The sequence below is a fragment of the Cricetulus griseus genome, chromosome 6 (genome assembly GCF_003668045.3).
Source record: "Cricetulus griseus strain 17A/GY chromosome 6, alternate assembly CriGri-PICRH-1.0, whole genome shotgun sequence".
In the NCBI taxonomy this organism is placed as follows: Eukaryota; Metazoa; Chordata; class Mammalia; order Rodentia; family Cricetidae; genus Cricetulus; species Cricetulus griseus.
In genome coordinates this window covers 25,395,322-25,418,173 of record NC_048599.1, presented here as the reverse complement: position 1 = coordinate 25,418,173, position 22,852 = coordinate 25,395,322, and the positions used below count along the sequence as shown (strand labels likewise).

At 50.0% G+C, this 22,852-nt stretch overlaps 1 protein-coding gene across 1 annotated transcript; it reads left to right on the top strand.

The window, feature by feature from the left end:
* The first annotated feature begins 3,751 nt into the window (after positions 1-3,751).
* Positions 3,752-21,572, top strand: LOC100753984. Its single transcript, XM_027420948.2, has 15 exons — positions 3,752-3,860; positions 4,923-5,139; positions 7,057-7,161; positions 8,067-8,198; positions 8,882-8,966; positions 9,058-9,121; positions 9,526-9,611; positions 10,226-10,432; positions 13,037-13,090; positions 13,894-14,046; positions 15,140-15,207; positions 15,361-15,406; positions 17,488-17,551; positions 19,375-19,454; positions 21,464-21,572. The coding sequence occupies exons 1-15, from the start codon at positions 3,752-3,754 to the stop codon at positions 21,491-21,493; spliced, it is 1,500 nt and encodes a 499-aa protein (XP_027276749.2). The 3' UTR covers positions 21,494-21,572.
* Positions 21,573-22,852: the final 1,280 nt, after the last annotated feature.

Sequence of the window (22,852 nt, the reverse complement as noted above, 5' to 3'; positions counted from 1 at the left end):
TACTTGCCAGTGGCTTCTGTTGTCAGGGTGGTTTTGTCCAGCATGGGAGTCACTCTGCCTCTGGCAGGCCTAGGATACAGACACAGACACACCGGTGGGGCTCAGTAATCTCTGAGCCAACCTGGACAAGTCTTTGTTATATGGAAACTTCATGGTCACAGAAGGATAGTCGCCATGGTTGGGATCACCTCCCTTTTGGATGTCTTTTGAGTGGGGGACACCCACTATGTTGATCTTTTTGGCAGGTGGGTCATATGCTCTCTGAACTGTGTGGTTCTGGAGACAGACAAACAGGATGTGGCTTCCCCTAGGTGGGCCTCTTTGCCCTTCCCCGTCAAGTGGGAAGAATCATGGTTCTCACCTTGCAGAGCTGAGGTGAAGATGAAATGAAGTACCCATTAGGCACTCAGCCAGTGGCACCATGGCATCACAGGCACTTGTCACCTGACCTCAGGGAACACTTTATCACCAAGGCCTTTCCTACTCAGGCCTGTATGAGGGCCATTGTCTCCATGGCTTCCCTGAAGCCCCAGGGTTCTAGGACAAGACAATAGGCCTCTGTTTTTTAGGCCTGGGTTGGGTTATGCCCACACTCAACCACAGCTTTCAATCACACAAGAGCCCTTATGTGAAGACAGGGATAGTCTGTCTGTATGGGAAGGGACAGTACTCAGTGTCAGAACACAATCTCTGTCAGACCTCTGGTCTGTAGTGCCCACCAGTTCCCCATAAGGCAGGATCATCCAGATTTGAGTGGGGAAACATGAAGAACTTTCCCTAATACAGCTATGGCCAAGGCTCTCCAGGTCCATCATCCCCTGGGGCCTTTTTGGGTGGCTGATGAAGAAGTCCAGGATCCTTACTCCATGGGCAAGGAACAGCTCTGAGGCTCAAGCTCTCCTGTGGCTCCCAGCCCTCCCACAGGAAGGAGCTTGGGTGCCCTAAGTAGCTGGTCACATCCCACTCACCACAGTTGTGCAAGTCATCGCCTAGATACATGCCACTCAAATATGGGTATCAGCCTACTGCTGGGAACCCCAAACCAAGACCACATATTACTCCATGTGGGTAACACTAGAGGGATCTTAGAGATGACTAATCACCTACCATCCCCACAGCCTATGGTAAGACTCTACCCTCACCTAAGTGACAAACTGGGGCTCTGGTAAGTCATCACCACCACCAATTAGCAGCTAGCAGCAATTCACCGCCTGCTCTTCTAGGCTCCTCATCACCACCCCTTTTGCCTTCCAAGGGAAAGTAGACTACTGCTCCTGTGCTGGCCCGCAATGACAAGACCCTGAAACTGCCTTCCCTGACTAGAGAAAGGAAGCCCTAGAGGTACCAGTTCCCAGATCCCACAGGCAGGGCTCTGAGCCTCTGTACCCTTCCTTAACAGAGAGAAAACTCCTTCTCTTCAATCTGAGTCTTAGAAATAGCAAAGAGAAAGTTACAGGTGATATCCTACATATTGTCCTTTAGGGACACCCATCTATAATCCCAGCTCCTTCGAAGGCTGAGGCAGGAGGATTACTAGTTGGAGACCAGCCTGGGCAACATCACAAGACCATGTTTCAAGAAGACCCATGTCTTGGGCCAGTGGTAAAGAGCACTTGGCTGTTCCTCTAAAGGATCTGGGTTCAATTCCCAGAGCCCATGTCAAGGGTTACATCCATCTATAACTCTAGTGCAGGGGAGTCCAAAGCCTTCTTTCCAGCCTCTGTGTATACCAAGCACACATATGAGTATATAAGACATAAAGACAGGCAAAATGTCCATACACATTAAATAAAATTTTTAAAAAAGACCCCACTCTCTGGGCTGGAGATGTGGACCAGAGATTAAGAGTGTTTACTGTTCTTAAGGAGGACCCAGTACCTACATCAGGCAGCTCACGACCACCCGTAACTACAATTTCAGGGAATCTGGTGCCCTCCGGCTGCCGAGGCACACGCATACATGTGGCTCACATATACTCATGCAGACATACACACTTACACATAAATGTTTTTTTTAATCTTAAATAAAAGAGCCTAGTCTTCTCCAAAATATTCCACCAAATCATGTGAACATTTGCTACCAGTCTGTGCTGTTTGCTGAAGTTAGGTGTTCAGAACTAGCCAAGGTGAGCCTTACACTTCCTGGGTGTCTGCTGTTTTGGGCTCCGTCTTCCACCAGTTCCCAGCCCTGAGTCTCCAGGTGAGAGTTGGAACTCATGGAGGAAAGGGTGGAGAGGGAAGGGTAGAAATAATACAATGATATTATAATCTCAAAGAACTACGTTTAAAATAAAAAGAAAGGAAAATTGGAGCTAGCGCTTGCCCTGCTTGTGCCCTGAGTTGTCGAAGAGAAAATTATGTAGAAAATCCCAAGCCAACTGGAGATAGTCCTGTCTGCCCTGGGGTGGCCACACCACCCAATAACGAAGGAGCTGTGCTCACCTAGCTAGATGCATTCAGGAGCAGGGGAGAGTGGGGAAGAGTCCTCGAAAGGCAGGACATCTGCACAAATAGGTGGCAAAGAACTCAGGCCTGAAACTGCTGTGGTAGAACCACCAAAACTCGGTGCCCTTTCTGGGCCCTGACATCAAATCCCAGCTTTTCCTGGGCATGCTACCTGACCTTGATGGAGTCACTTAGCAGTCGGCATCTTGGCTCCCTTATGTATAGAATGTAAATAGTTGTAACAGCTTGTTAACCCTTCCTGTGCACTGGGCCCTGTGCTCACGTTGTTTGAGTTGTCACAGTTGTCACAGTGACCTTCACCATCCCCCCAAAGCCATATACCTATGCTTATCATATTCTGAGTGAGGCTTAGAAGGAAATGAAAATGGCTTATTCTCCATTACTCAGCTTCTACACGGTCAGAGCAACCATTCCAGGGCCTGCCTGTCTGTAATGTTGGTGACCACATCTGGGCAGAAATGAGATGCAAGTCTAGGTGACGTACATACGAAAGGCATGGGAATAGCAGGCAGTGACAAGGTAGCCACAGACACTGCCGGCCTCATCTTTGCCCTTCAACTGCTACGCACACATCCATACTACACACACGCATGCACACGCATGCACATGCATGCACACACGCATCCTCACCCCCTTGGGTTCCGTGCCAGTCCCTTCTTGCATTAGCAGCCTCTGCACCCCTCACAAGAGCTGAAGCTGTGCCAAGGAAAAGGGCCCATGCCCGGCCCACTTCCTCCTTGGGGTCTGGAGGCCATGTTCTGAGCTTGTCCCTCCTGCCCAACCCCCACCCCAGTACCAGGCTTTATCAGTTTTGGCCAAAAGCCCCTGGCTACGCAGGGCCAAGAGGAGTGATTCTTCCCCCGGAAGAACTCTAGAGTGTGCCAAGCCCTGGCCAGGGGCCTTGACATCCCATCACCTGCCCACCCCTCACTCCAGAGCTTGGCTTATAAGAGCAGTCCTTTAAGAAAGCTGGTGACACCATCCTGAGAGATTCTAGAAGGTCCCATTCAGAGAGTGGTAAGGACAAAAATGACAGTGCCCGCATACTCAGGCTGTGCCCTGTCTTCACATGGTGAAATAAAGCAGAGGTTGTTGGCATCCAGTCATGCTGGGTTCAGATCCAAGCTCTGCCATTTACTGTGTTACCATGAGTGAGTCTGGCCCAGAGCAGGACTGCTAGAACATAAGAAGATGGATATGGGAGTACAGAGCGGGGGACACAGGGCTGCAGGTCCCTGTAGAAGACAAAAGCTCTCACTTTCATGGCCACAGGTCCTAACAGGAGAATGTTGCTGCCGTGGACACTACTGCTGTGCTGGGGGCTGCTGCACCAAGCCCGAGGGATGACCCATAGTCCTCTCTTCCTGAGGATCAGCTGGAGCCAGCTGGAAACAGGTGAGCCTCGAGGAATGAGACTGGAGAGGCATGACCTCCAAGAAGGCAGAGCCGGGAACAGCTCTCTGGGCTTCTCCCGCTCTGACCTCCCACTTACTGGTCATCCATGCAGCCCTTGTCCCTCCTCTATTCTAACACTTGCATGGCTCCTACTTGTCATGCATAGTCCTTACCCTGACATTCAAAGCCCCAGACCTGCAGTGTCTTCCCCGCCACCTTCCGTGTCCACCACATAGAGGTCATGGCTGCCTCCTGGACTGGTGTGGGCCCTTCTCCCTTTTTCTCCTTCTCAAGGTAGTGTGCTCTGACTGGGCCTGGAAGACAAAGCCCTCGGCTCCTCTCCTGCAGAAACCTCTTCTGATATCCCTGTAGCAGTTATGTCTCTCCTTCTGGGCTCCCACAGCCCTCTGGTGAAACCCCAATGGTCTTGTCCAGATAGAGCACCTGCCAACCTGTCTGTCTGTCTGTCTACTGTTCTGTCTGCCTCTTGTCTGTGAGGTACTTGTCCCAACTCAAAGAGCTGGTTTGCAAATTCACCACACTCATAACCTTGAAGCCTTTGATAGCTATTGCTCTCTGAGACCCTTTCATAATGGGATTGTTCTCTTCCTTGAGATGTCTGTCCCAAGACTCTTCCTCCTCCTCAGAGCAGCCCTCCCTGACCATCATGTCCAAAGCAGATGCTCCTCACTTGTCCTGCTTTGACTCAGCCCTGTTACATTTTCTTTGTAACAAAACATAAGTTACTTGCTCACCTGAGTACTAGTTTGTCTTTCACCCTGACTAGCATGTCAACTCCAGGGCAGCAGGAGCCATGCTGCTCCCTGAGCCGAGCAGACTAAAACTTGCCATCTGAGCTTGGTAGCAAGGTGAGACTGAGCCAGGAGAATGACTTGAGCCCAGGAGTTTGAGACCAGTCTGGGCAATACAGTGAAACCTGAGCTCTAGTCTCCTCACAAAAACTTGTTGCTGAATGGCTATCTTATCAGCCAGCTGGTCACAGGTGCCAGTGGATGTTTGCTGGATGGCTGAATACACCCTGAGGAGCTGCTCTGTCCCCAGATATTTCAGATCTATTCACAGACCACCAGGTCCTGAAGGATATGATCAGGATGCCTGTGACTGGATCCCCGAGTGAGGGTGTGTCTATCCTGGACCCCCTGCCCTTCGTCAGAAAAGAGTTTGTTGGGAAGAAGAATGGGCTGGACCTGTCACTCGTGGGGGACCTGCTGTCTGGGAAAGCCATGCCTGAGCTGAAGAAGCTACTAGAGACAGCTGGGTGAGTGGCTAGAGAAGCAGCATCTGCCTCTCTTCTCCCTCGGGAGGCTTTTCCCTGTCAGGTAGAACAGAGATGGGTAGGCAATCGGGGTCCACAGCATCTCCTCAGCCTCAAAGGCATGAAGCAGGTTTCCTCATACTGTGTGGCTTCCTTTCCAGACCTCCCCAAATACCCCTAGGAAGGAAGCAAGGGCTACACCAAAGTGGGTTGGCAGTGTAGCCTCCTCTGTGGTTCCCCATGCTTTACATTTGAATAACATGAATTTTCCTCAAAACCCAGGTTTCCCAATTGTATGCGTTTTCCAGGGCAGCCACACTAAAGTGTTTAGAGCCAAGTGGTGTCCCTTTGGAAGATGAAGGCCAGTTGAAGCATGACTCAACTCTTGCTCCTGGCATCTACCAGAAATCACTGGTGCTGGACCAGAAGCCTGATACTGCCATCTCACAGGGCATCCTCTCTGGGTCCAAATTCCATTCCTGTAAGAACACAGCCACGTTGTGTTATAGTCTAAGCTACTCTAGTATGACTTCATCCTTACTAGTCATGCGGGCAGTCAGTGTCTTTCTAAATAAGGTCACATTCTAGAGTACTAGGGGCCAGAACCTCAGCTTAAACTTGGAGGCAGTGCAACCCATAATTCTGATTGTCCTTAAAAAATGAAAATCTTGCCACACCGGTCCTGACCTTCGACATGCCAAATGTTAGTGTCAGGTCTATAGTCCCTAGCTAGTCCCCAGATGCCCCACAGTGCTGTCTGTTCAGCCCTGAAAGCCCTGGGTTAGAGCCTCCCAGCAGAACAAGAACCTGCCTAAATGAATGGTACTGATTTTAATTGGGGGCACACCTCCCTCAAGGTGACCTGCATAGCCACAGGCTCTGCCCTCGTGAATGAGTCCCTCCCCAATGTGATCAAGGAAAGACCCATAGGTCCTAAGATCCCAAGCTCAAAAAGGGATTTTTTCTGATGGGTATGAAATGGAATGAGAAGTTATGAAACTATAGTGTGGGGAGAACCACCCAGTGAGACTTGGGAGACAGCATAGGCTAATACTACCCCAGTCATGCCAAGTGTTGGTGCTGTCCACTGATTTCCCCACCCCATGGCTACAAGCCTCTCCTATGCAAGGACATGGCTTGGAAGGGACAAAGGAAAATGCCACATGGTCTGATCCTAAAAATATCCTTCAGGGTGAGCAAGAAGTTCCATCCTTAGCTACATAGGAGGTGTGAGACTAACCCAGGCTGTATGAGACCCTGCTTTGAAACAAACAGGGGGAAAAATCCCCTCTAGAAGGCTCCACTCTGGTGGCCAGGTTTGCCCTGTGATAGAATGTGTTGCTGCCGACTCTGTGGCTCCAGTTGGATCACCAGGCAACACTGGTGCCCATAGTGTAGCCTTGACCCCTCTGAGCCCAGGGATGGGAGGCACCTGAAACCTGGAAAGGGAGTACAATGTTTGAGGATGCTCGGCAGAGACCACATAGGTCCTCCATGGATGGCAGAGGGGTTGCCAAGACTCTTACTTCTCCGTGTTCTTTTCTTCTGGGTTTTCTTTTGAGAAGCTCAAGGAGCCTCATTCCCTAGACCTGGGGATAAACTCCGGGATCCCATGTATGTTAGACAAGGCTTCTTTCTCCAATTGAGCCACAGCCTCAGCCCCTGAGGCCTGTACTTGGGTTCAGATGGCCATGTGTGCATAGACTTAAGCCACGGTTCCTGGTTTTTTAGAGGCTGACCCAGAGAAGGATAAGATCCTCAAGGCTTAGAGACGAAAAGCTGAGTTCTGTGATCTCTGGCAGGTCAGAGGGCAAGGACAGGCTATCCCAAAGCCATCTCCACTTCTCCTGGCATCAGCTCCCATTCTAGACACTCCAGACACACATGGAGTCAAACATCTCACCCCCATGTCTCCCATAGGTTGGTCATAGAAGATGCCAAGGGACCGGAAGTCACCCTGGAAATTCTAAGTGACAGCCTGCTGCAGATCACACTGCGCTGCAAACTGTACCTCTCACTCCTGGAGTAAGTACCCATGGTACTTCCTCCCCACATGCTGCCAGGAAGCAAGACTGACGAGGATCACAAGTCCTTTCCACTTGGGAACATTTCAAAGACTGATTTATGGGGAAACTGAGGCATAGAATGGGGAAGAGTCCTGCCCAAGATCATATAGTGAGTCTGCACTGAGGGCTCCTGCCCATGCTATCTGTCATGTGGGTACACTGGCACTAATGGGGAAGTCTGGAAAGAGTCTGGAATTCCTAGGCTGGGCAGTTGAAGCAAGAGTATCTGTTCCCTGGGCACGAGTCTATAACCAGGTGTAATTCCAGTTCCCTACTAGAGTGAGCCAAGTGTCCACTGGCACAGCTCTGAACTGTGAGTGGTTGTACATGAGGCCACCTGCAATAGCAGTGATACAGACCCATGTTGGTTGGGCAGTAGGGAGAGTCGCAATGCCCTTTGAGAATATGTCAGCTCCTGCCTTTCTTGTGAACATTTTCCCTGGAATGCATCTGATCTCATCCAACATTGGAAGCTAAGCAGGACCATAGTTAGTGCTTGCATGAGAGATTAAGCCCAAGGAAATACTATGACAGAGTCAAGGGGCCTGAGAAATGGGTCTCTGCTCCCAGAGGAATGTATTATTGCCTTGGTTAGGATAGTGTGGCAATAGTAAGATTCATGACCCATGCATCTCGGCAATCAGGAGAGCGTGTGTCCCATCTCAAGGTCATACTCAGTGGGGTTGTCTGTTGCCCTGTGAGGACACTGGTTCGGTGCTGCCCAGGCTGCCAGAAGATTCCATATTTTAAAGCACTCTCCTAGTTTCTAATGCAAGCCTGCCGGCAGCAGCAACAACCAGCTCACAACTTCTGGTCTCAACCTCAGAGTCTCTGGGAACCTGGCCAGACATACTGTCCCTACAGGATCCTGTGGATAAAAGCCATCAAGAACATACGCATTGGAGTACGGCTGGAACAGATAGGGAACAAGACCCAAGTGGCCTTTGAGGAGTGCCATACACCACCTGGAAGCCTGAACATTGAGATCCTGAATCAGTGAGTACCTGGTGCTTCTGAGCCTCCCCTTGGTGTGGTAGGTGGTGGCTCTTCCTGTAGCACTGGCCCCGCACTTTCTGTAGTGGTCCTTCTCTGAAACCCAGGGCAGGGGCTGCCTCTCCTTTAAAACCACAGACTGTGCACGCCACCTGTCAGCCTCTCCTGCCTCCCCAGTGAAGGTCATCGTTAAGTCTCAACCTCTGCTTAGCTACTCCACACAGTGGGTCCTGACCAGGTCCTGACTTCTGGCAGCCTCGGTGGCATTGCTTACAATCCCCAGCCCACATGGAGTGGTCCTGGGGAGGAGATGTACTAACCCACTTAGAACCTGACACCCAAGGGAATCTAGAATCCATCTATTTATGCGACCCCAAACCTCCAGGAAGCAGGACATGATCTCTCCATTGCCAGTGGGGCCACTTCCTGCTTGAAAATCCCAATGACCCTTCATGAAGCAGAGAATAGGAATCAGGACATGATGCAGAAAATTGGAGAGAAAACACATGGAGGGGAAAACGGGGGGAAGAAGAAGAAAAGGGAGAGAGGGTGGGAATGCCAGGGAAGAAAAGGTAGTCACTGTGGGCATTCCTGCTGCCCTGCCTCAGTAGTGCTCAGCCCCTGCTTCTCTGCCCGCACCTCTGGTGCACAGCATGGCCGACCCTACCTTGTCATCCCTCCCCTAGAACAGACACCCTGCTGCCAAACCAGCTGCTGAAACTGGTGACTGAGATCCTGGAGGAGTCACTGCCGTTCCTCCTCCAGAAGATAGTGAGTCACCAGGGGAAAGGGCGTGGCCCCCACGAGAGCCCCTCTACTTCAGCCCCATGCCAGCAGGACACCCCTCTTCCCTTCCCTCTAGGTGTGCCCTGTGACCACAAACCTGCTCAACTTCCTGCTGGAAGACCTGCTATACATCACTCTCCGTATGTTGCTGCTGGTCAACTGTCCCTTGTCACATGCCAGGCACTGGCTGTAGGAATATACCCAGAGGCAGGGCAGTCTTACCTACAGGGAGGATACTTTCTAATGGGGAAAAAGAGTAGACAACATAGCTTGTAAACCTTCATATATCACTTTCCCTCTGAGCCTCAGTTTCCTTATCTGTTAAACAGGATCAATGGAAGGCCTGTAGATAAGGCCTGGTAGGATAATACTAACAACCTGGCACAAAGCCAGCATGCAATAAATGTCCCTTGTCCTAGAGGGCATGTGCTCAGCCATCAAGGAACTTAAGGCTGAGCAGAGGAGAAAGAATTTCTCCCTGCCCCCAACGGCATCCTCTCCACCTGTAACTTTGGCTGAGTTAGGTTTCATTTCTGCACCATAGCTCCAGTCATCTCGGGTCCCAATGATTTCCAGTACTATTTGACCAGCACCGAGTTCACAGAGGAAGCCATCCTGATGAGAGTGCAGGTGGGCAACCCTTGGCTGTCATGGGCCCTTGGAGAACCGGCTGGGAGTGGACAGGCAAAGAGAAAAGGAGCCGGGGTTCCATAGGCTGGGGAGTGAGGCAGGAAAGGAAGACAGGAAGGCAAGGAATGAGAAAAGAGAATGGTCAGCAAAAGAGGAAAGGGAAAAGGGAGGCCCCAGGCTGCCAGCCAGCAAGTGAGTCAGACCCAGCAGGAAAGCAGCTGAGGCACCTCCCAGTTGGGGAAACTGAGGACAGAACGGCTGAGGACTGCCCAACTCCTGTCCACTGCTCCTTAAGGTCTCTCTGTAATGGGAGGTAGGAGGGACAGAGGGCCCAGGAGGGACAGGATTCACAGAATGGAATGGAGCTTGATGGGGGCCAGGAAGCCAGGTTAGGGATTCAGCTCTACCTCTTCTCGTGTGGTATTTGAGTGAGTGACATCACGCCTCTGGGCCTCCGTTTCCTCGTGATCAGATAGTGACCATAATGGCTTCCTTCTGGTGATGCTGTTGGCAGATTCAAAGGAAACTGTGCCTGCTGTGGTCAGCAAGGTGAGCTGTGACCAGGTGTCGACCAGGTCCCCACTGACCATCTTTCTTCCATCATTTCTCTGAAGCTTGTGACTCCCTGTGGCCCACCCCAGCGGGCCTCAAGGCCACAGCATATGGCTCCCCCACCTCTCCCGGGATTAGCCCAGGACAGCAAGGCAGATTTTGCCTTTTGGATAGAACTCTACAATGACATCCTGTCCTGTCTGTACACTAGCCAGGAGATCTTCGTGGAGCCCCAAGACTCCTCGGGAAGTGGGGGGGAGGGACAGAATGTTTCTGCCCTGTTTCTTACATGAAAAAGCCAAGGCCCCAGTAGCAAAAGTCACTTCCCCACTCTGGACTCGACCAGTCTAGCCTGACTAGCTCCTATTTATCCTTCAGAACCCTTCACAGAAGCCCCTTTATCTGAGAAGAGGAACTCTCACACACCTGTATTCTCCTCGTAACACACACCCATTCTTACACAACAGATACTCACGAAAAGTCTCCTGTGGGCTGGCCCTATGAACACAGGTCCCCTAGCATGTACAGATCAGAGTCTCATAGGGGAATAGAAAACTGAACAAGAAAATGGTGTGGTATGTGAAAGGTTTGGGGGTAGGTGTTCAAGAGGACACTCAGATGGATTACTGGGGAGTAAGGAGTTTAGTAGACAAGTTTTAACACCACAGACAGACAGACAGACAGACAATGAACAACAACATGGCAGTCTCTGAAGACAGGCTCAGCGCTTTCCTGGCAAAGATGGGATCTGAGGATGGGGAGGTTTCACAGCACAAGCCTGCAACCAGACCCTCTGATCTCCAGACAGGAGGTAGGGTAGGGGTGGGGAGCAGGGTTGAGGGTGTGAGGACTTGGATGTTCTCACTTTCCAGGGGAGAATCTGTTAGCTAAGGACTCATAGGCAACGTCTCAGAAGGTGCCTGCCAGGATCTTTGAGGGGAAGCCACTGTAAATAAAGTGTGTGGCCTGGCAGAGGCCAGGTTCTAACAGTACATTCTTACAATAACTAGCCAGCTTTGCTTAAAGCAATCAGGGCAGCCAGAAGGCCAGCTGTATACTGTCTCTAGGGAAGGCATACCTGAGGCTGGCCTCTGTCTGCAGTGGTGAAGAGGCACACACAGGACTGGTGGGAACAATGAGCAAGGCCACCCATATCACTGCTCAAAAGCCTGCAGCAGCTTCTCCCTATCCCAGAGTAAAAGCCAGGCTCCTCTGTGTGGGTCTGGGCAATTTGATCCCTGGCCTCTCTCCAGCTCTGTCTCTTTTCTCCCTGCTTTCTAGCCATGCAGGCTGCACTGATTCCCAACTGATTGCACATACTGGACTCTCTGCCTGGAACATTCTTCTCTCATTGGTAGTCTCAGTATGAATGTCATTGCCTCAAAGTGCCCCCTCAAGACTGCTACATCTAAAGATCTAAGAAAATGTACACTCTCTCTCTCTTTCTCTCTCTCTCTCTCTCTCTCTCTCTCTCTCTCTCTCTCTCTCTCTCTCTCTCTCTTTCCCTCCCTTCCTCCCTCCCTCCTCCCTTTCCCTTACTCTTTCAAAACACTGATCTCATTCTAACTTTATATATAGTTACACATGTATATGAGATTATATGCATGTGTGTGTAGGTTGAGCATCTGTAACTCAGATCTGAAATTCAAAATGCTTCAAAATCTGAAATTGCTTTCAAGTGCCCACATGACACCACAAGTGAGACATGCCACACCCAGAAACTTTGATCATACAAAGAAAGTTATTTTAAATAGTTACACTACACAAATGAGTACCCAGACTGGGGAAGTGGACTGCTCAAGGTCATCCACAAATGGAATTGACTATAGATGACGTCCACTGTCTCCCACCACTCGTCCCTGTATCCCACACAAGTGTGACAGCTCTGAGACAGAATTGAACCCTACATATGAAGAAACTCTTAACACTGGTGGCCAGGAACACACATCTGCAGGGGTTTAGAGCCTCATTGCTACATAGTAAAAATCAAATTGATTCATGGCCCATCACTAAGCACTAAACTTACTGAGACTGCAGGCAGTGGAAACTAAGACGGTTTGTAAGAACAAGATTGCTCTATAGGTCCTGGCACTGAGTGACACTAACAAGGCATAGGGCAATGTGGCCAGAATGCTTCTCTCTGGTCATGGTTGTATGTGAGCAGAAAAAGTCCATCTGGATATACTTCAAAAAGTCAACAATAGTTACCTCAGAGAATTGTATTTAGAGAAAAAGGAAAAGATACATTGGGTGAATTTTACTTCAGACATAGTTTTCTCTATGATGATGTGTGATTTGGAGGGAGGGAAAAACGATGGGTCAGGGATCCACTGTAGCTCAGTGGTCAAGAATGAACTCAGCTTGTGTGAGGCCATGAGTTCAATCCCAATACCTCCCTGAAAATCAATAGAGCATAGATGGATGGGTAGGAGTATGATAAAGCAAAGGCAGGATTGTCAATAGAAGACCATATCAAGCATGCAAATGTTCTCTATGACACTCTCTCCACTTCACTGTGTTAACAGCATTTTTCATGAGGCTGTGGGTGTAGTTCAGTGAGTAGAGTGTTTGCCTAGCTTACATGAAGCCCTGGCTTTGATCTCAGGCATTGTGTACACCTGTAATCCCAGCACTTGTGGGGAGGATCAGGAATTCAGCTACACAGTGAGTTTGAGGTAAGACTGGTACATGACACATGAGACCCTGACTCAAAAAAATTAATAAAATGTTAGGATAAAAATTATCAAAACCACAGAAAGTTAGCCTTTCCAGTGCATCCAGGAAAGGCAGCTGTCTCCCCGAGCCCCCCCCCCCCCGTCTGCTCAGAACACACCTGCAGGACTGCACAGCTGACTTGGTCTTTACCTTTCTAGGAAACTGGCCTCTGGGAGCTGTTGTCCCAGAGTGCCCCGACGCCCCAGCCAGAGGTAGGTATGGTGCCTGCCCCTCCTCCAGCACCCTGGACTAGGCAGGCTGGACCTAAAGATTTCATGGACATGTTCTATTTTTCTGCTGTGAACTTCAGAAGTCACTGCACCCCGTTTACAGTGTCAGGGCTGTAAAACAAGAGGAAGCAGTCAAGACAGTGACTGTGGCTATGGGCTGTCATTGTCCACCACTGAGCATGTCCCACCCTGCTAAAACTCACCTAGATAACAGGGCTCAACAAGGCTCAACAAGGTGAAGGCAGCACTGCTGAGTAAATGGAAGAACTAGATTTGAACCCAGTCCCTGCTCAAATCTGAACTCATTGTGACCTCTCCGGAAAACTTTCTGAGTTCACCAGATAGGCAAACAATTACAGCAGAGATGTAGCATTGTAGGTGGTAATGTCTCTGAGCACAGCAGATCAGTTAGTTTGTTTAATCCACACGACTTTATGGAGTAGGTACAGTTCTTTCCTTTACTTTACAAGGATGAAAATGTAAAGCACAGAGGGGTTAAGAATCTTGTTTCAGGCTACACAGCTCACAGAGGTAGATCCAGGACTTTAACTCCCCAAAATCAGCACTGTGTGTGTCCAGGACAGGGAGGATGGGATCTCACCTCATAAAAGTTCAGAGGAGCCAAGTAACTTCCCCTAAGCCACACAGCAAGAAGTTGTAGGGCTAGAAGAGAAATCCAGTCCCCCTGACTCGTAAGAGAATCTTGTTCCCACCCTTCCAAGCCAGGGCCAGGGAAAGCCATCTCCTAAGCCTCCCTCTACCTCCCCTGCTTTAACTTCATTCAGGTTCATAATCTGACCAGAGGGAGCCTGGGACTGATCATCAGCACCCCAGATCCCCCTGCTGTCCACCTTGATGGCTTCAGGGCCACAGTCACCCAGCAGGGCTTACTGATGCTGCAAGGGACCAACAATGTCTCCTCCGGTGCAGTTGTCTGGGTGAGTGAAACTGCATGGATTTGATTCCCAGTCTGCAGACTGAGGACAGGGAGATCGATCGGATGGCTGTGACCAAGCCTACCACCATCTCCTAACAGTTCTACGTGTGGGCATCTGTGCCTCTGCTAAGACATTCACATACTAGCTTCTCTACTCACTAAGGACCTCCTCAGTCATGAAGACAATTCGGCTCCAGACCCTCCTGTAGGGTGCAGTTAGGGCTTTCAAATGGCTCCCCTAGGGACGGCTGAGTCACAAAGCAACCATACAAATCATGGGGAGAATTCTGGGAAATGTAGCTCCCTCCCCAAATTCCAATGGCTCAATTCTGAATTCCAGGCCTCAAAATTGGAAAGTGCCTCAGATGATAAAGGAGAAGTGTCACTCTGTCACAGGTGCACTGGGTGGCATCCTAAAGACGAAACAGGGTCCTTGGATCTGAGATATCATTGTATGACCAAGAAGTAGCTATCCCTCACTGGTAGTGAAGAGCCCTGAACCTGTATGTATGGGTTAGAGCCTATCTACACTCCCACAAAACCAAGGGGAGCCAGCTGTGATCGTGACCACTATAATCCCAGCTTCTTGAGAAGCCGAGGCAGAGGGAATCACTTGAGTCTGAGACCAGCTTGGGCAACATAGCAAGAATCCATTTTAAATCAGTAATAATAATAATAATAATAATAATAATAATGTCAATTAGACCTCTTGCTCAGTGGTAGAGCCCTCGCCTAGTATGAGGCCCTGGGTTCATTCCAAAATGTATACAGGTAAGGACCCTGCTGGCTTCCAAAAATGATGATTCCGGGACCAAGACCTTTCTATTGAGCCTGCCTCAGGTTCAGCCCTGGCCTCCCCTGCCTCCCCGGAGTGGCCAGCCCCATCAGTGTCCCCTCCACCAACGAGGCTATATAGGCATAGTTTGGGGAAAACAGTGACATGGGTACAGAGTGAGGACCATGGGACAGAACACAAGTTCATGGGGCTGGGACAGGACTGAGGGGTGGGGGTGGTGCAGTAGGGGGTGGGGTGGGGAGCTCTGTAGGAAATGGCTCTGACTCTGCTCAGCCTGTCTGCTTTCAATCCAACTCAGCAACTCCTCTCCAAAGCTGTGTTTTCCTCAAGAAGTCAGAAACTAAAACTCCAGTTCATGCCACACGGGTAATGGGTTTGATTTGGGAAATTAAGACAGCTGGGAGTGGGGGGATGAGGAAAAGGGGGTGGTTAGAGTTGACAGCCCCCTGCTGTGCCTAGGCAAGGGCAGGTACTTGGCCCCCCAGCTCACTCACTGACTTACTCTCTTTCTTCTGGCAGCGCTGTGGTCACCTTGGGTCCCTATCCCACCATCATTGAGAAGCAGGTGAGTCCCTTTCTTCAGCCTTGTGTCCTAAAGAATCCATAAATGCACAGTGTAAATAGTCCCAAGTCACTGGTATAGGATCAAAAGCCTGAGTCATACTGTCCCTAATCTCATCTCACCCTGGAGCCCCCACTCCTACTTGAGTAGGGTGTGGCCTCTGCGGCTCCAGCTTATCTGTTTTTTTCTGTCATATATAACAAATATTGAGTACCTACTATGTGCCTAGCCTTGCCTTAGGTACACAGATGAGTCAGGTATCAACACAAAGATCCCCACCCCTCACATGCTAGCAGACATAAGCCCAGAGAAGCCTCAGCAAAACAAATTATATAGCAGAGTCAGATGATAGCACCATGAAGAGAGAAGAGGGGTCAGTGAGGGGGGTCAGTTACATTAGAAAGAAGTCTGGGGGCTGGAAAAAATGGCTCAGAGGTTAAGAGCACTACCTGTTCTTCCAAAGGACCCACGAGAAAGCTCACAACTGTAAATCCAGTTCTGGGGACCCAACATCCTCACACAGACATACAGGCAGGCAAAACACCAATGCACGTAAAATAAAAATAAATGAATCATTTTAAAAGGAGTCTGGGAGATGTATTGAGGTGAGCTTTTAAGCCAAGACTCAAAGTAGCAGTGGGGAAACTGGAGACAGTAGGAAGAGGTGAACAAAGACCCAAGACTAAATGTGCCCCATGGGTTCAGGAAAGAGCCAAGGCTTTGGAGCAGAGAGCAGGATATCAGAGGGGCAGGGCAGGTCATACTAGGGTGACTTTTCCTCAGACTGAGACAGTGTGAGCAGAGTAGAAGCAGCACCAAGAGAAGGCATTGGCACCCACAGCAGGGTGTAGCCAGCAGAGGGTGGATGAGGTTCCCAGGAGGTGGTGGTGGCTGAGCACACAAGAGTCAGGGACTGTCATTTTTGAAGGTGGTCCTAGCCAACAGGATTCCCAGATGGGTCAGAGAAGGGAAGGGAAGTAGGGAGTCATGTGAGATGGGGCAAGCCTTATTTTAAGAGCCAATCTTGTACTCCAGGCTAAACATGGGGCTGCAGGAAGCTGGGCAACATGGCTGAACCTACTGGCCTTCAGTCCCTGAGCCCAAGCCACTGCTGATGCAACCTGCACCTCTCCCCCAAGGGTTGATTCTGCTTGGGAAGAAAGGTGCCACAGTAAGCCCCCTCCCCACAGCCCACCCACCCTCTCTGTAGGCCTGTGTGTCATGGACTCAAACCGTAAAAGAGAAGAGTCACAGGGAGTTGGGCCTGAGTGAGTATTTGAACCAAGAAACACTGTAGGGAGAGTTCACTGGGACTGGAACCCAGGCCTGCCCTATAGAATATTATGGTCCTTGTCACATGATTTTCACTAGCTTAGATCTGGGTCAAAGGCACTAAGACTCTTTTCTCCAGTAAGGAATCTCCTCTGTGACATATCACAGGGCACCCATGAGACCAGAGTGACAATTTATACACTGTATAAACTACCCACACCATGGACGTGTAAAACTATGTGTGTAGTTATAGCAGCCTCCCACTAGACAAAAAACATCTGCAAGAGTCAGGATAGCCCTGATCAAGACCCCCTTGCACACTCCAAGGGATGGGAGGCTTGCTGTTTCAATGTGTCCCACTGTCAGCAGTTCTCAATACTGAAAGTATATCTCTCACTGACTGAAGTTGGTCCCTGTGAAGTTGTATCCTGGACTCCTATAGACCCATCCATTTCCTTCCCTTCAGAGCTGGTACCTTACTGGTGGGGGGTGGTCCTTTTTGAGCCCATCAGTGTTCCTCTGACCCTTACTAATCTGACCCAAAGCCTCCAAAGTCCCTCAAAAGTGTCATGTGGACAGATGTGGTGGCATCTGTAATCCCAGCACCAGAGAAGTTAAGGCAGGAGAATAGTAGGTTCAAAGCCAACCTAGCTCACATAGGAATACGTTGGGTATTTTTAAAGGTATTTTTAAGGTGATATCTGCAGAACTTCTCTAAAATCTGTGTGGTATCTGTACAACAGAGTCACCCAATCCTGGGTTGGAATGTGCCAAGCTGGAGAAACTGAACTGTATGTTATTTTCCGTTGCAGGAAGGGCATCTGAAGGCCTTGCTCTTGGAGGTCCTGAAGAGGCGGTTCTTGCCTCATCATAACCGTGAGTCTTACTGTATCTCTCTGTCAGACCACACATCACAGTACATTGCTGAAGGCAGCACCAGACCTGCCCACAGGGACTGAAAACAGCTGCAAGGGTTTAGACTGGTCCCCAAGCAAAGCAGGGGGCAATACGCACCCAAGCTTTCAGATGCAGTTGCAGAGGACGCTAACACTGACGCAAGCTCGGAGCATGGACAGGTAGCCTGAAGAGCAACTGCCAGGAGGATATGAAGTCACAAGGAAGGGACCCTCAGAGGGGAGGGGCCACTCAACCTCAGCAGCTACAGGGCCAGCAGTCAATGGTCCCAAGTGGAACGCTAAATGTACTGATCCAATAGGATGGCTAAAGTGGCCAGCTCACACTGTAAACGTAACCAGCAGGATAGGAGTCTGACCTGCTAGAACAGCTGAAAGCTGAATGTCATCACCCTCCCCTCTAGCTATCAGGAATCCAGAATTTTCCCAAATCCCCTGTCTCACTCTGGGTTCCTCAGATGCTGAATCAAGGCAGTGTAGACAGCTGGGGAGATGAGCCAGAAGATGGAGGGGATATCCTAGCACTGGGCTTTCTGGTTGGCCTTTCCTTGAGCACGGTGTGCACCCATCACCCATCAACCCCCATGGTTATGTGGTTAGTACCTGTGCCCCACTGCATGATGAGCTTCCCAGGGACACAGGTCATCATGTTTCTCATTGTGTCCCTAGCGTCCTGTCCAATGACTCACACCAAAGAAATGTACATAGGATATACAGCCCAGCCCCACTTATTCCTGAGGGATCATCCAGCTAGGCCTTTTCATCTTTCAGATGGACCCATTCCATAGACCCAGAGAGGTTAGGTGACTTGTCCAAAGTGACCCAGCAAATCTCTGGCCAGGCTGAGTCTAGAACCCTGACTTCTTGCTTTCTCAATTGAGGGTCTTTGTGCTCTGAGTCACAGTAGGAGAACAATCACGTTGAGAAGTTGACAGAGGCTCAAATGCTGGCCATGTAAGCCCCATGGGAGAGACCTAGAATGGGGGTCCTCAGGCTGGGTACCAGGTGAGGTCTGAGGACAAATGGGAGAACAAATGCATGGGTTTGTCTTCCTCCATCCACCCCAACACCCCACTTCCAAGTGACCATTAGGTCAGCAAGGGGATTATGCCAGACCCTCCAAGCCCAGAGTGGCTGAGAGAAATAGGATGGGGAAGGCCTGCTCGACACAGGGTGGTGGGCACAGGAGGAGGCCATGCCAGGCCCTCAATTTTTCACAACTCCATTTACGGAAAATCAGCTAGCCAAATAGTTGACAGAAGCACTAATAGCAAACTGACTGACCAGCTTAGTTTCCAGATTTTTGGCAAGCAAGCATATCTTTGACATAGTCAGTGGATATTGTTTATCAGAGCCACATTTCCAGCATTTTTAGTTGATTCTGACCCCTGTCTTATCTCTTTGTGAGATGTTCGAAGGTCTGGGATATATCTAGTAAGAATGTTCCTTTGAAAGACAGGCATAAGTGAAGGTGTGGGGGGACCAGGAGGTGATCAGGGGTATCCAACCTCCAGCTCACAGGACACATGAGTCCCAGGAGAACTATGAATATGGCCCAACACATGTAGATGACGATGCCACATGGACATGTTAAAAGTTGTACACCTCTAGTAACATCTGCTTTCCCTAGGCTACTTGCTGTTCAGGACTGCCTGATTAAGGGGCACTGGGGTACAGAAGGTTTCCTGGCGAGGGGCTGGGAAGGGTAGCCTCCCAGAACCTCCCAAGCATACCCACCAGACAGCCCGGCCCACCAGGCCCTGAGCTCCTGCCTTCCTCTTGCAGAGTGGCTCAGAGAACATGACCTCCCGCTGCCTAACATCAAGGGCATCTCCTTCAGCCAGGCCCAAATGGACTTCTCTGAGGTAGGTACAGGGGGAGGGCCCCCCCCGCCCCCCCCCCAGTGCTCAGCTAATGAACAGGAAGTTACAAGCCTAAGCCACTCCCAAGCCTTCTGACTCTGTGTTACCTCTACCTCACAGCCATGCTGGATATGACACCTGGTATAGATGACTGAGGCCTTGGGGGTCAGCATGAGTCCCTCAGGAACCCAGAACACAGGCTTTATCAAGAGCATCTCCCCTTACAGACAAGGTTATTCTCCCCACTTTTAGAGGAAGCTCGGGCTCAGAAAGAAGGAAAGCAAGGCCATGGTGACAAAGTAGGAGTCTTTATCTGACCTCCAAGGCTATTATCTTAGCCAGGACCACCCTTCTCCCTAGAACTAAGGTGTTCTGGTTCCCAAACAGTGATGTTATACCCAGTGCCCGCTCTCTGCAAACATCCAGGGTTGGGAAGCAGGGATAAGCTTAGAGAGTCCCTGAGGGGCTGCCTGCAGATCTGTTCCCAGGCCTGTCCTGCTTTCTGTCCAGGCTATTTCTTTCCAAAGGGGGAGAGTTCATTTAAGGAAAGTTCCAGGAGTGGGGGCTCAGTGGCAAAGAGTGTTGCTCTAGAGGACCCAAGCTCCACTCCCAGCACCTGTAGCAGTGGTGGCTCACAACCACCCGGAACTCCAGCTCCAGAGGACCTGATGCCCAATTCTGGTTTCCACTGGTACCTGCACACACATGCCATACAGCCACAGACATAAAACGTACACACAAATACAAATAAAATAAAAATTATCTATTAAAAAGGTAAAAGAAATAGTTAAAGGAAGTTGCAGAAGAACAAGCTGGAAGGGAGACAGAAATACAATCTCACAGTTAACAGAACAAATCTCCCAGAATGAAATGTCTTCTGAAAGCTGAACATGACCATAAAAACTCCACATTAGGGCAGGGGGAGACAGAGAGAGACAGAGAGACAGGCAGAGACACTGAGACAGAGACATGGATCTTGGAAAATGGAGAAGAGGGTTGGTAGGAAGGGTAGGCTCAGGCATTCCCTTCATTTCCTTCTCTCACCTGAGATGATTTCCAAGGTAGTGGCACATACTGTAATCCCAGCAATCTGGAAGTGGAGGCAGGAGGATCATGAGTTCCAGGCCAGACTGGGCTACATAATGGGACTCTGTGTCAAAAAAGAAAGAAAGAACAGAAGGGAAGAGGAAACAAAAAGACAGACGAATGAACTTGGGCTTTAGGACCCCAAGCTTAGGCCCTGGGCCTCCTGTCCTCATTCCTGACCTCAGAAGCTTGCCTTCAAGAGCCTGAGGTGGGAGGGGCAGCAAGGATTGCCTCATCAGGCCACTCAGTGGCTTCCACTCCCCATCCCCCACCACTGCTGCTCCTGCCTAGGGACCTTAGAGTCAAGAGAAACCCTCACTTGAGTAGACCTGGAGGAACACATCCAGGTAATCCAGGGTTTGTGACTGCCCTAAAAATGATGCCACCAGTCCAAGAGCCATCAGGCCAGGTGCTGCCCAGGGTGACAGACAGATCTGAATGACCAGAACCAGGACACAGCCAGCGCCTTCTAGCCACTGAAGCACTGCTTTATAACCAAACCTGTGGAAAGCAGGCTAACTTGCTGATCCGCTTCTCGGCTGCCTTGTGCCATTGTTCAGGTTGCAAGTTACAGAGTGTACCATGCAGACTATGATTTAAAGAAAAAACACCATCTGGAGCTGGGCAGTGTGCAACACACACACCCTTCCATGGCTGCCCTGATTGTTCAGTCATTCCCCCATTGTCCTTTGTTCAATATCAATATATCTCAAGAAGCACTCCATATTCTAGTGTGTTCCTGTCCTCATAAACACTCCCAAGACTTCCTCTTCCTCTCTGCTCTATGCCCTCATCCGCTCAGTCCCTGACTCTCCTTAGTCACAGGTGTGGGCCCCTCTGGAAAGTCAGCAGCACCCCACCCCCACCCCGGGAAGCAGACTGTGTGAGAAGTGAGGTCACATACAGGGACTCTGCTCTGTTCACAGAATTACATACTGCTGACCATCCCAGAGTAGCTGCTCTGCAGAAGGCCAGTCCCTGCCCCCAGCTGTGCATGTTCAAGACCCCAAAGTCCATGATCAGCTTCAGTCCCTGTGGAGTTCTCAGCTGTAATAAAGATGTTTCCTCTGTGAGTCTGGGTCTGAGTTTGCTGGGTTTCCTGCCAGCTGGGGAAGGGGCCTTGGAGTGTTTAAATGAAGGTCATCTTTCCCAGCTCCAGTCCTCCTGTGAACCATGAGGAGAGTGCTCTTCATCTGTCCTCTGTGGAAGGAAAGACTGGGCGTGGTGGTCACAACTGTCAGCCCAGAGTGTTGGAGGCTGAGGTAGAGGAACTGCCGTGTGTTTGAGCCAGCCTAGGCTACAGAGTGAGTTCCACATCAGACAGGCTACAGGGAGACCCAGCCAGACAGGAGTAGGGGTGAGAGAAAAGAGAAAGAGAAAAACAAAAAGGAGAAAAACCTTTTTGACTCTCCAAAGATCGGGCCCTGAAAGCATGGCATCTAGGAAGGACACTGGGATCTGTACGCCCAGAAAAGTTTCTCTGGTCAAAAAGGAAGATGGAAGGAAGCTGAAGAAGTGGGGATGGCTAGGAGGATGACCCTCAGGAGCCTAGAGACATTTTGGAGACTGTGGGTGCAAAGGAACAGGGCTAAGGGAGGTAGAGAACCATCAAGGTAGCTATTTCCATAGATTTATTTTCCTTTAATTCCTGTTCATCTGTTGTGTTACATGACTTCTTTGTCAGGGTATGGGATCTGAGCTGCATCTTTGGCCCTGCATCAGAACAAAACTATCTGACTGCCAGGAGGTTCATTCTAAGGTTCTATGGAGAGGCTTTCTGCTAATAAACAAAGACACACCAATGCCCTCTTCATCAAGGGTTCATCCAAATGGGCCTCTCAACACCTTTAAAACATGAGGGAAGTGGGGTCCTTGAGTTTAACAGAGGATTTCTAGCCTCAGGCAGGCTTAATTCAGGAGTTTAAGTGTCAGTAGCGAGGAGTCAGGCAAAACTCCTTCCACTGAGTCAGTGGCTCCAGACTCTTGTCTCACAAATTCACAGAGAGAATGTCATGGACCTTGAGGAGGATGAGTTTTTAGATAAACGTTCATTATAGGTTCACAGGTAAGAGCTTAAGAGATAGGAAGCAAACCAAACTTCTGTGAAGCAAGAGAACGTACTTGGGATGGGGGTGCCATTAAGCTGCTAGTTTGGGGACTTTTTATATGAACTATGGCAGAAAATGGGTTGTGGGGGTTGGTTGGTCCAGTTGTCCCACCCATTAGACATCCATGTGCCTCTCCATCCTAAGGTGTCTGGACTGGTGTTTTGGTCATACCCTCACCTACAATTTCCAGACAGTTGTGTAAATGAA

What these genes read in the sequence shown, in the direction of transcription:
- LOC100753984 (XM_027420948.2), top strand. Translation starts at nt 3,752, where the DNA reads ATGTTGCTGCCGTGGACACTACTGCTGTGCTGGGGGCTGCTGCACCAA. An exon ending in CCTGCTATACATCACTCTCC is followed by an intron (nt 9,122 to 9,525) that starts GTATGTTGCTGC and finishes TCTGCACCATAG; the next exon opens with CTCCAGTCATCTCGGGTCCC. An exon ending in CCCAAATGGACTTCTCTGAG is followed by an intron (nt 19,455 to 21,463) that starts GTAGGTACAGGG and finishes CTCTGTTCACAG; the next exon opens with AATTACATACTGCTGACCAT.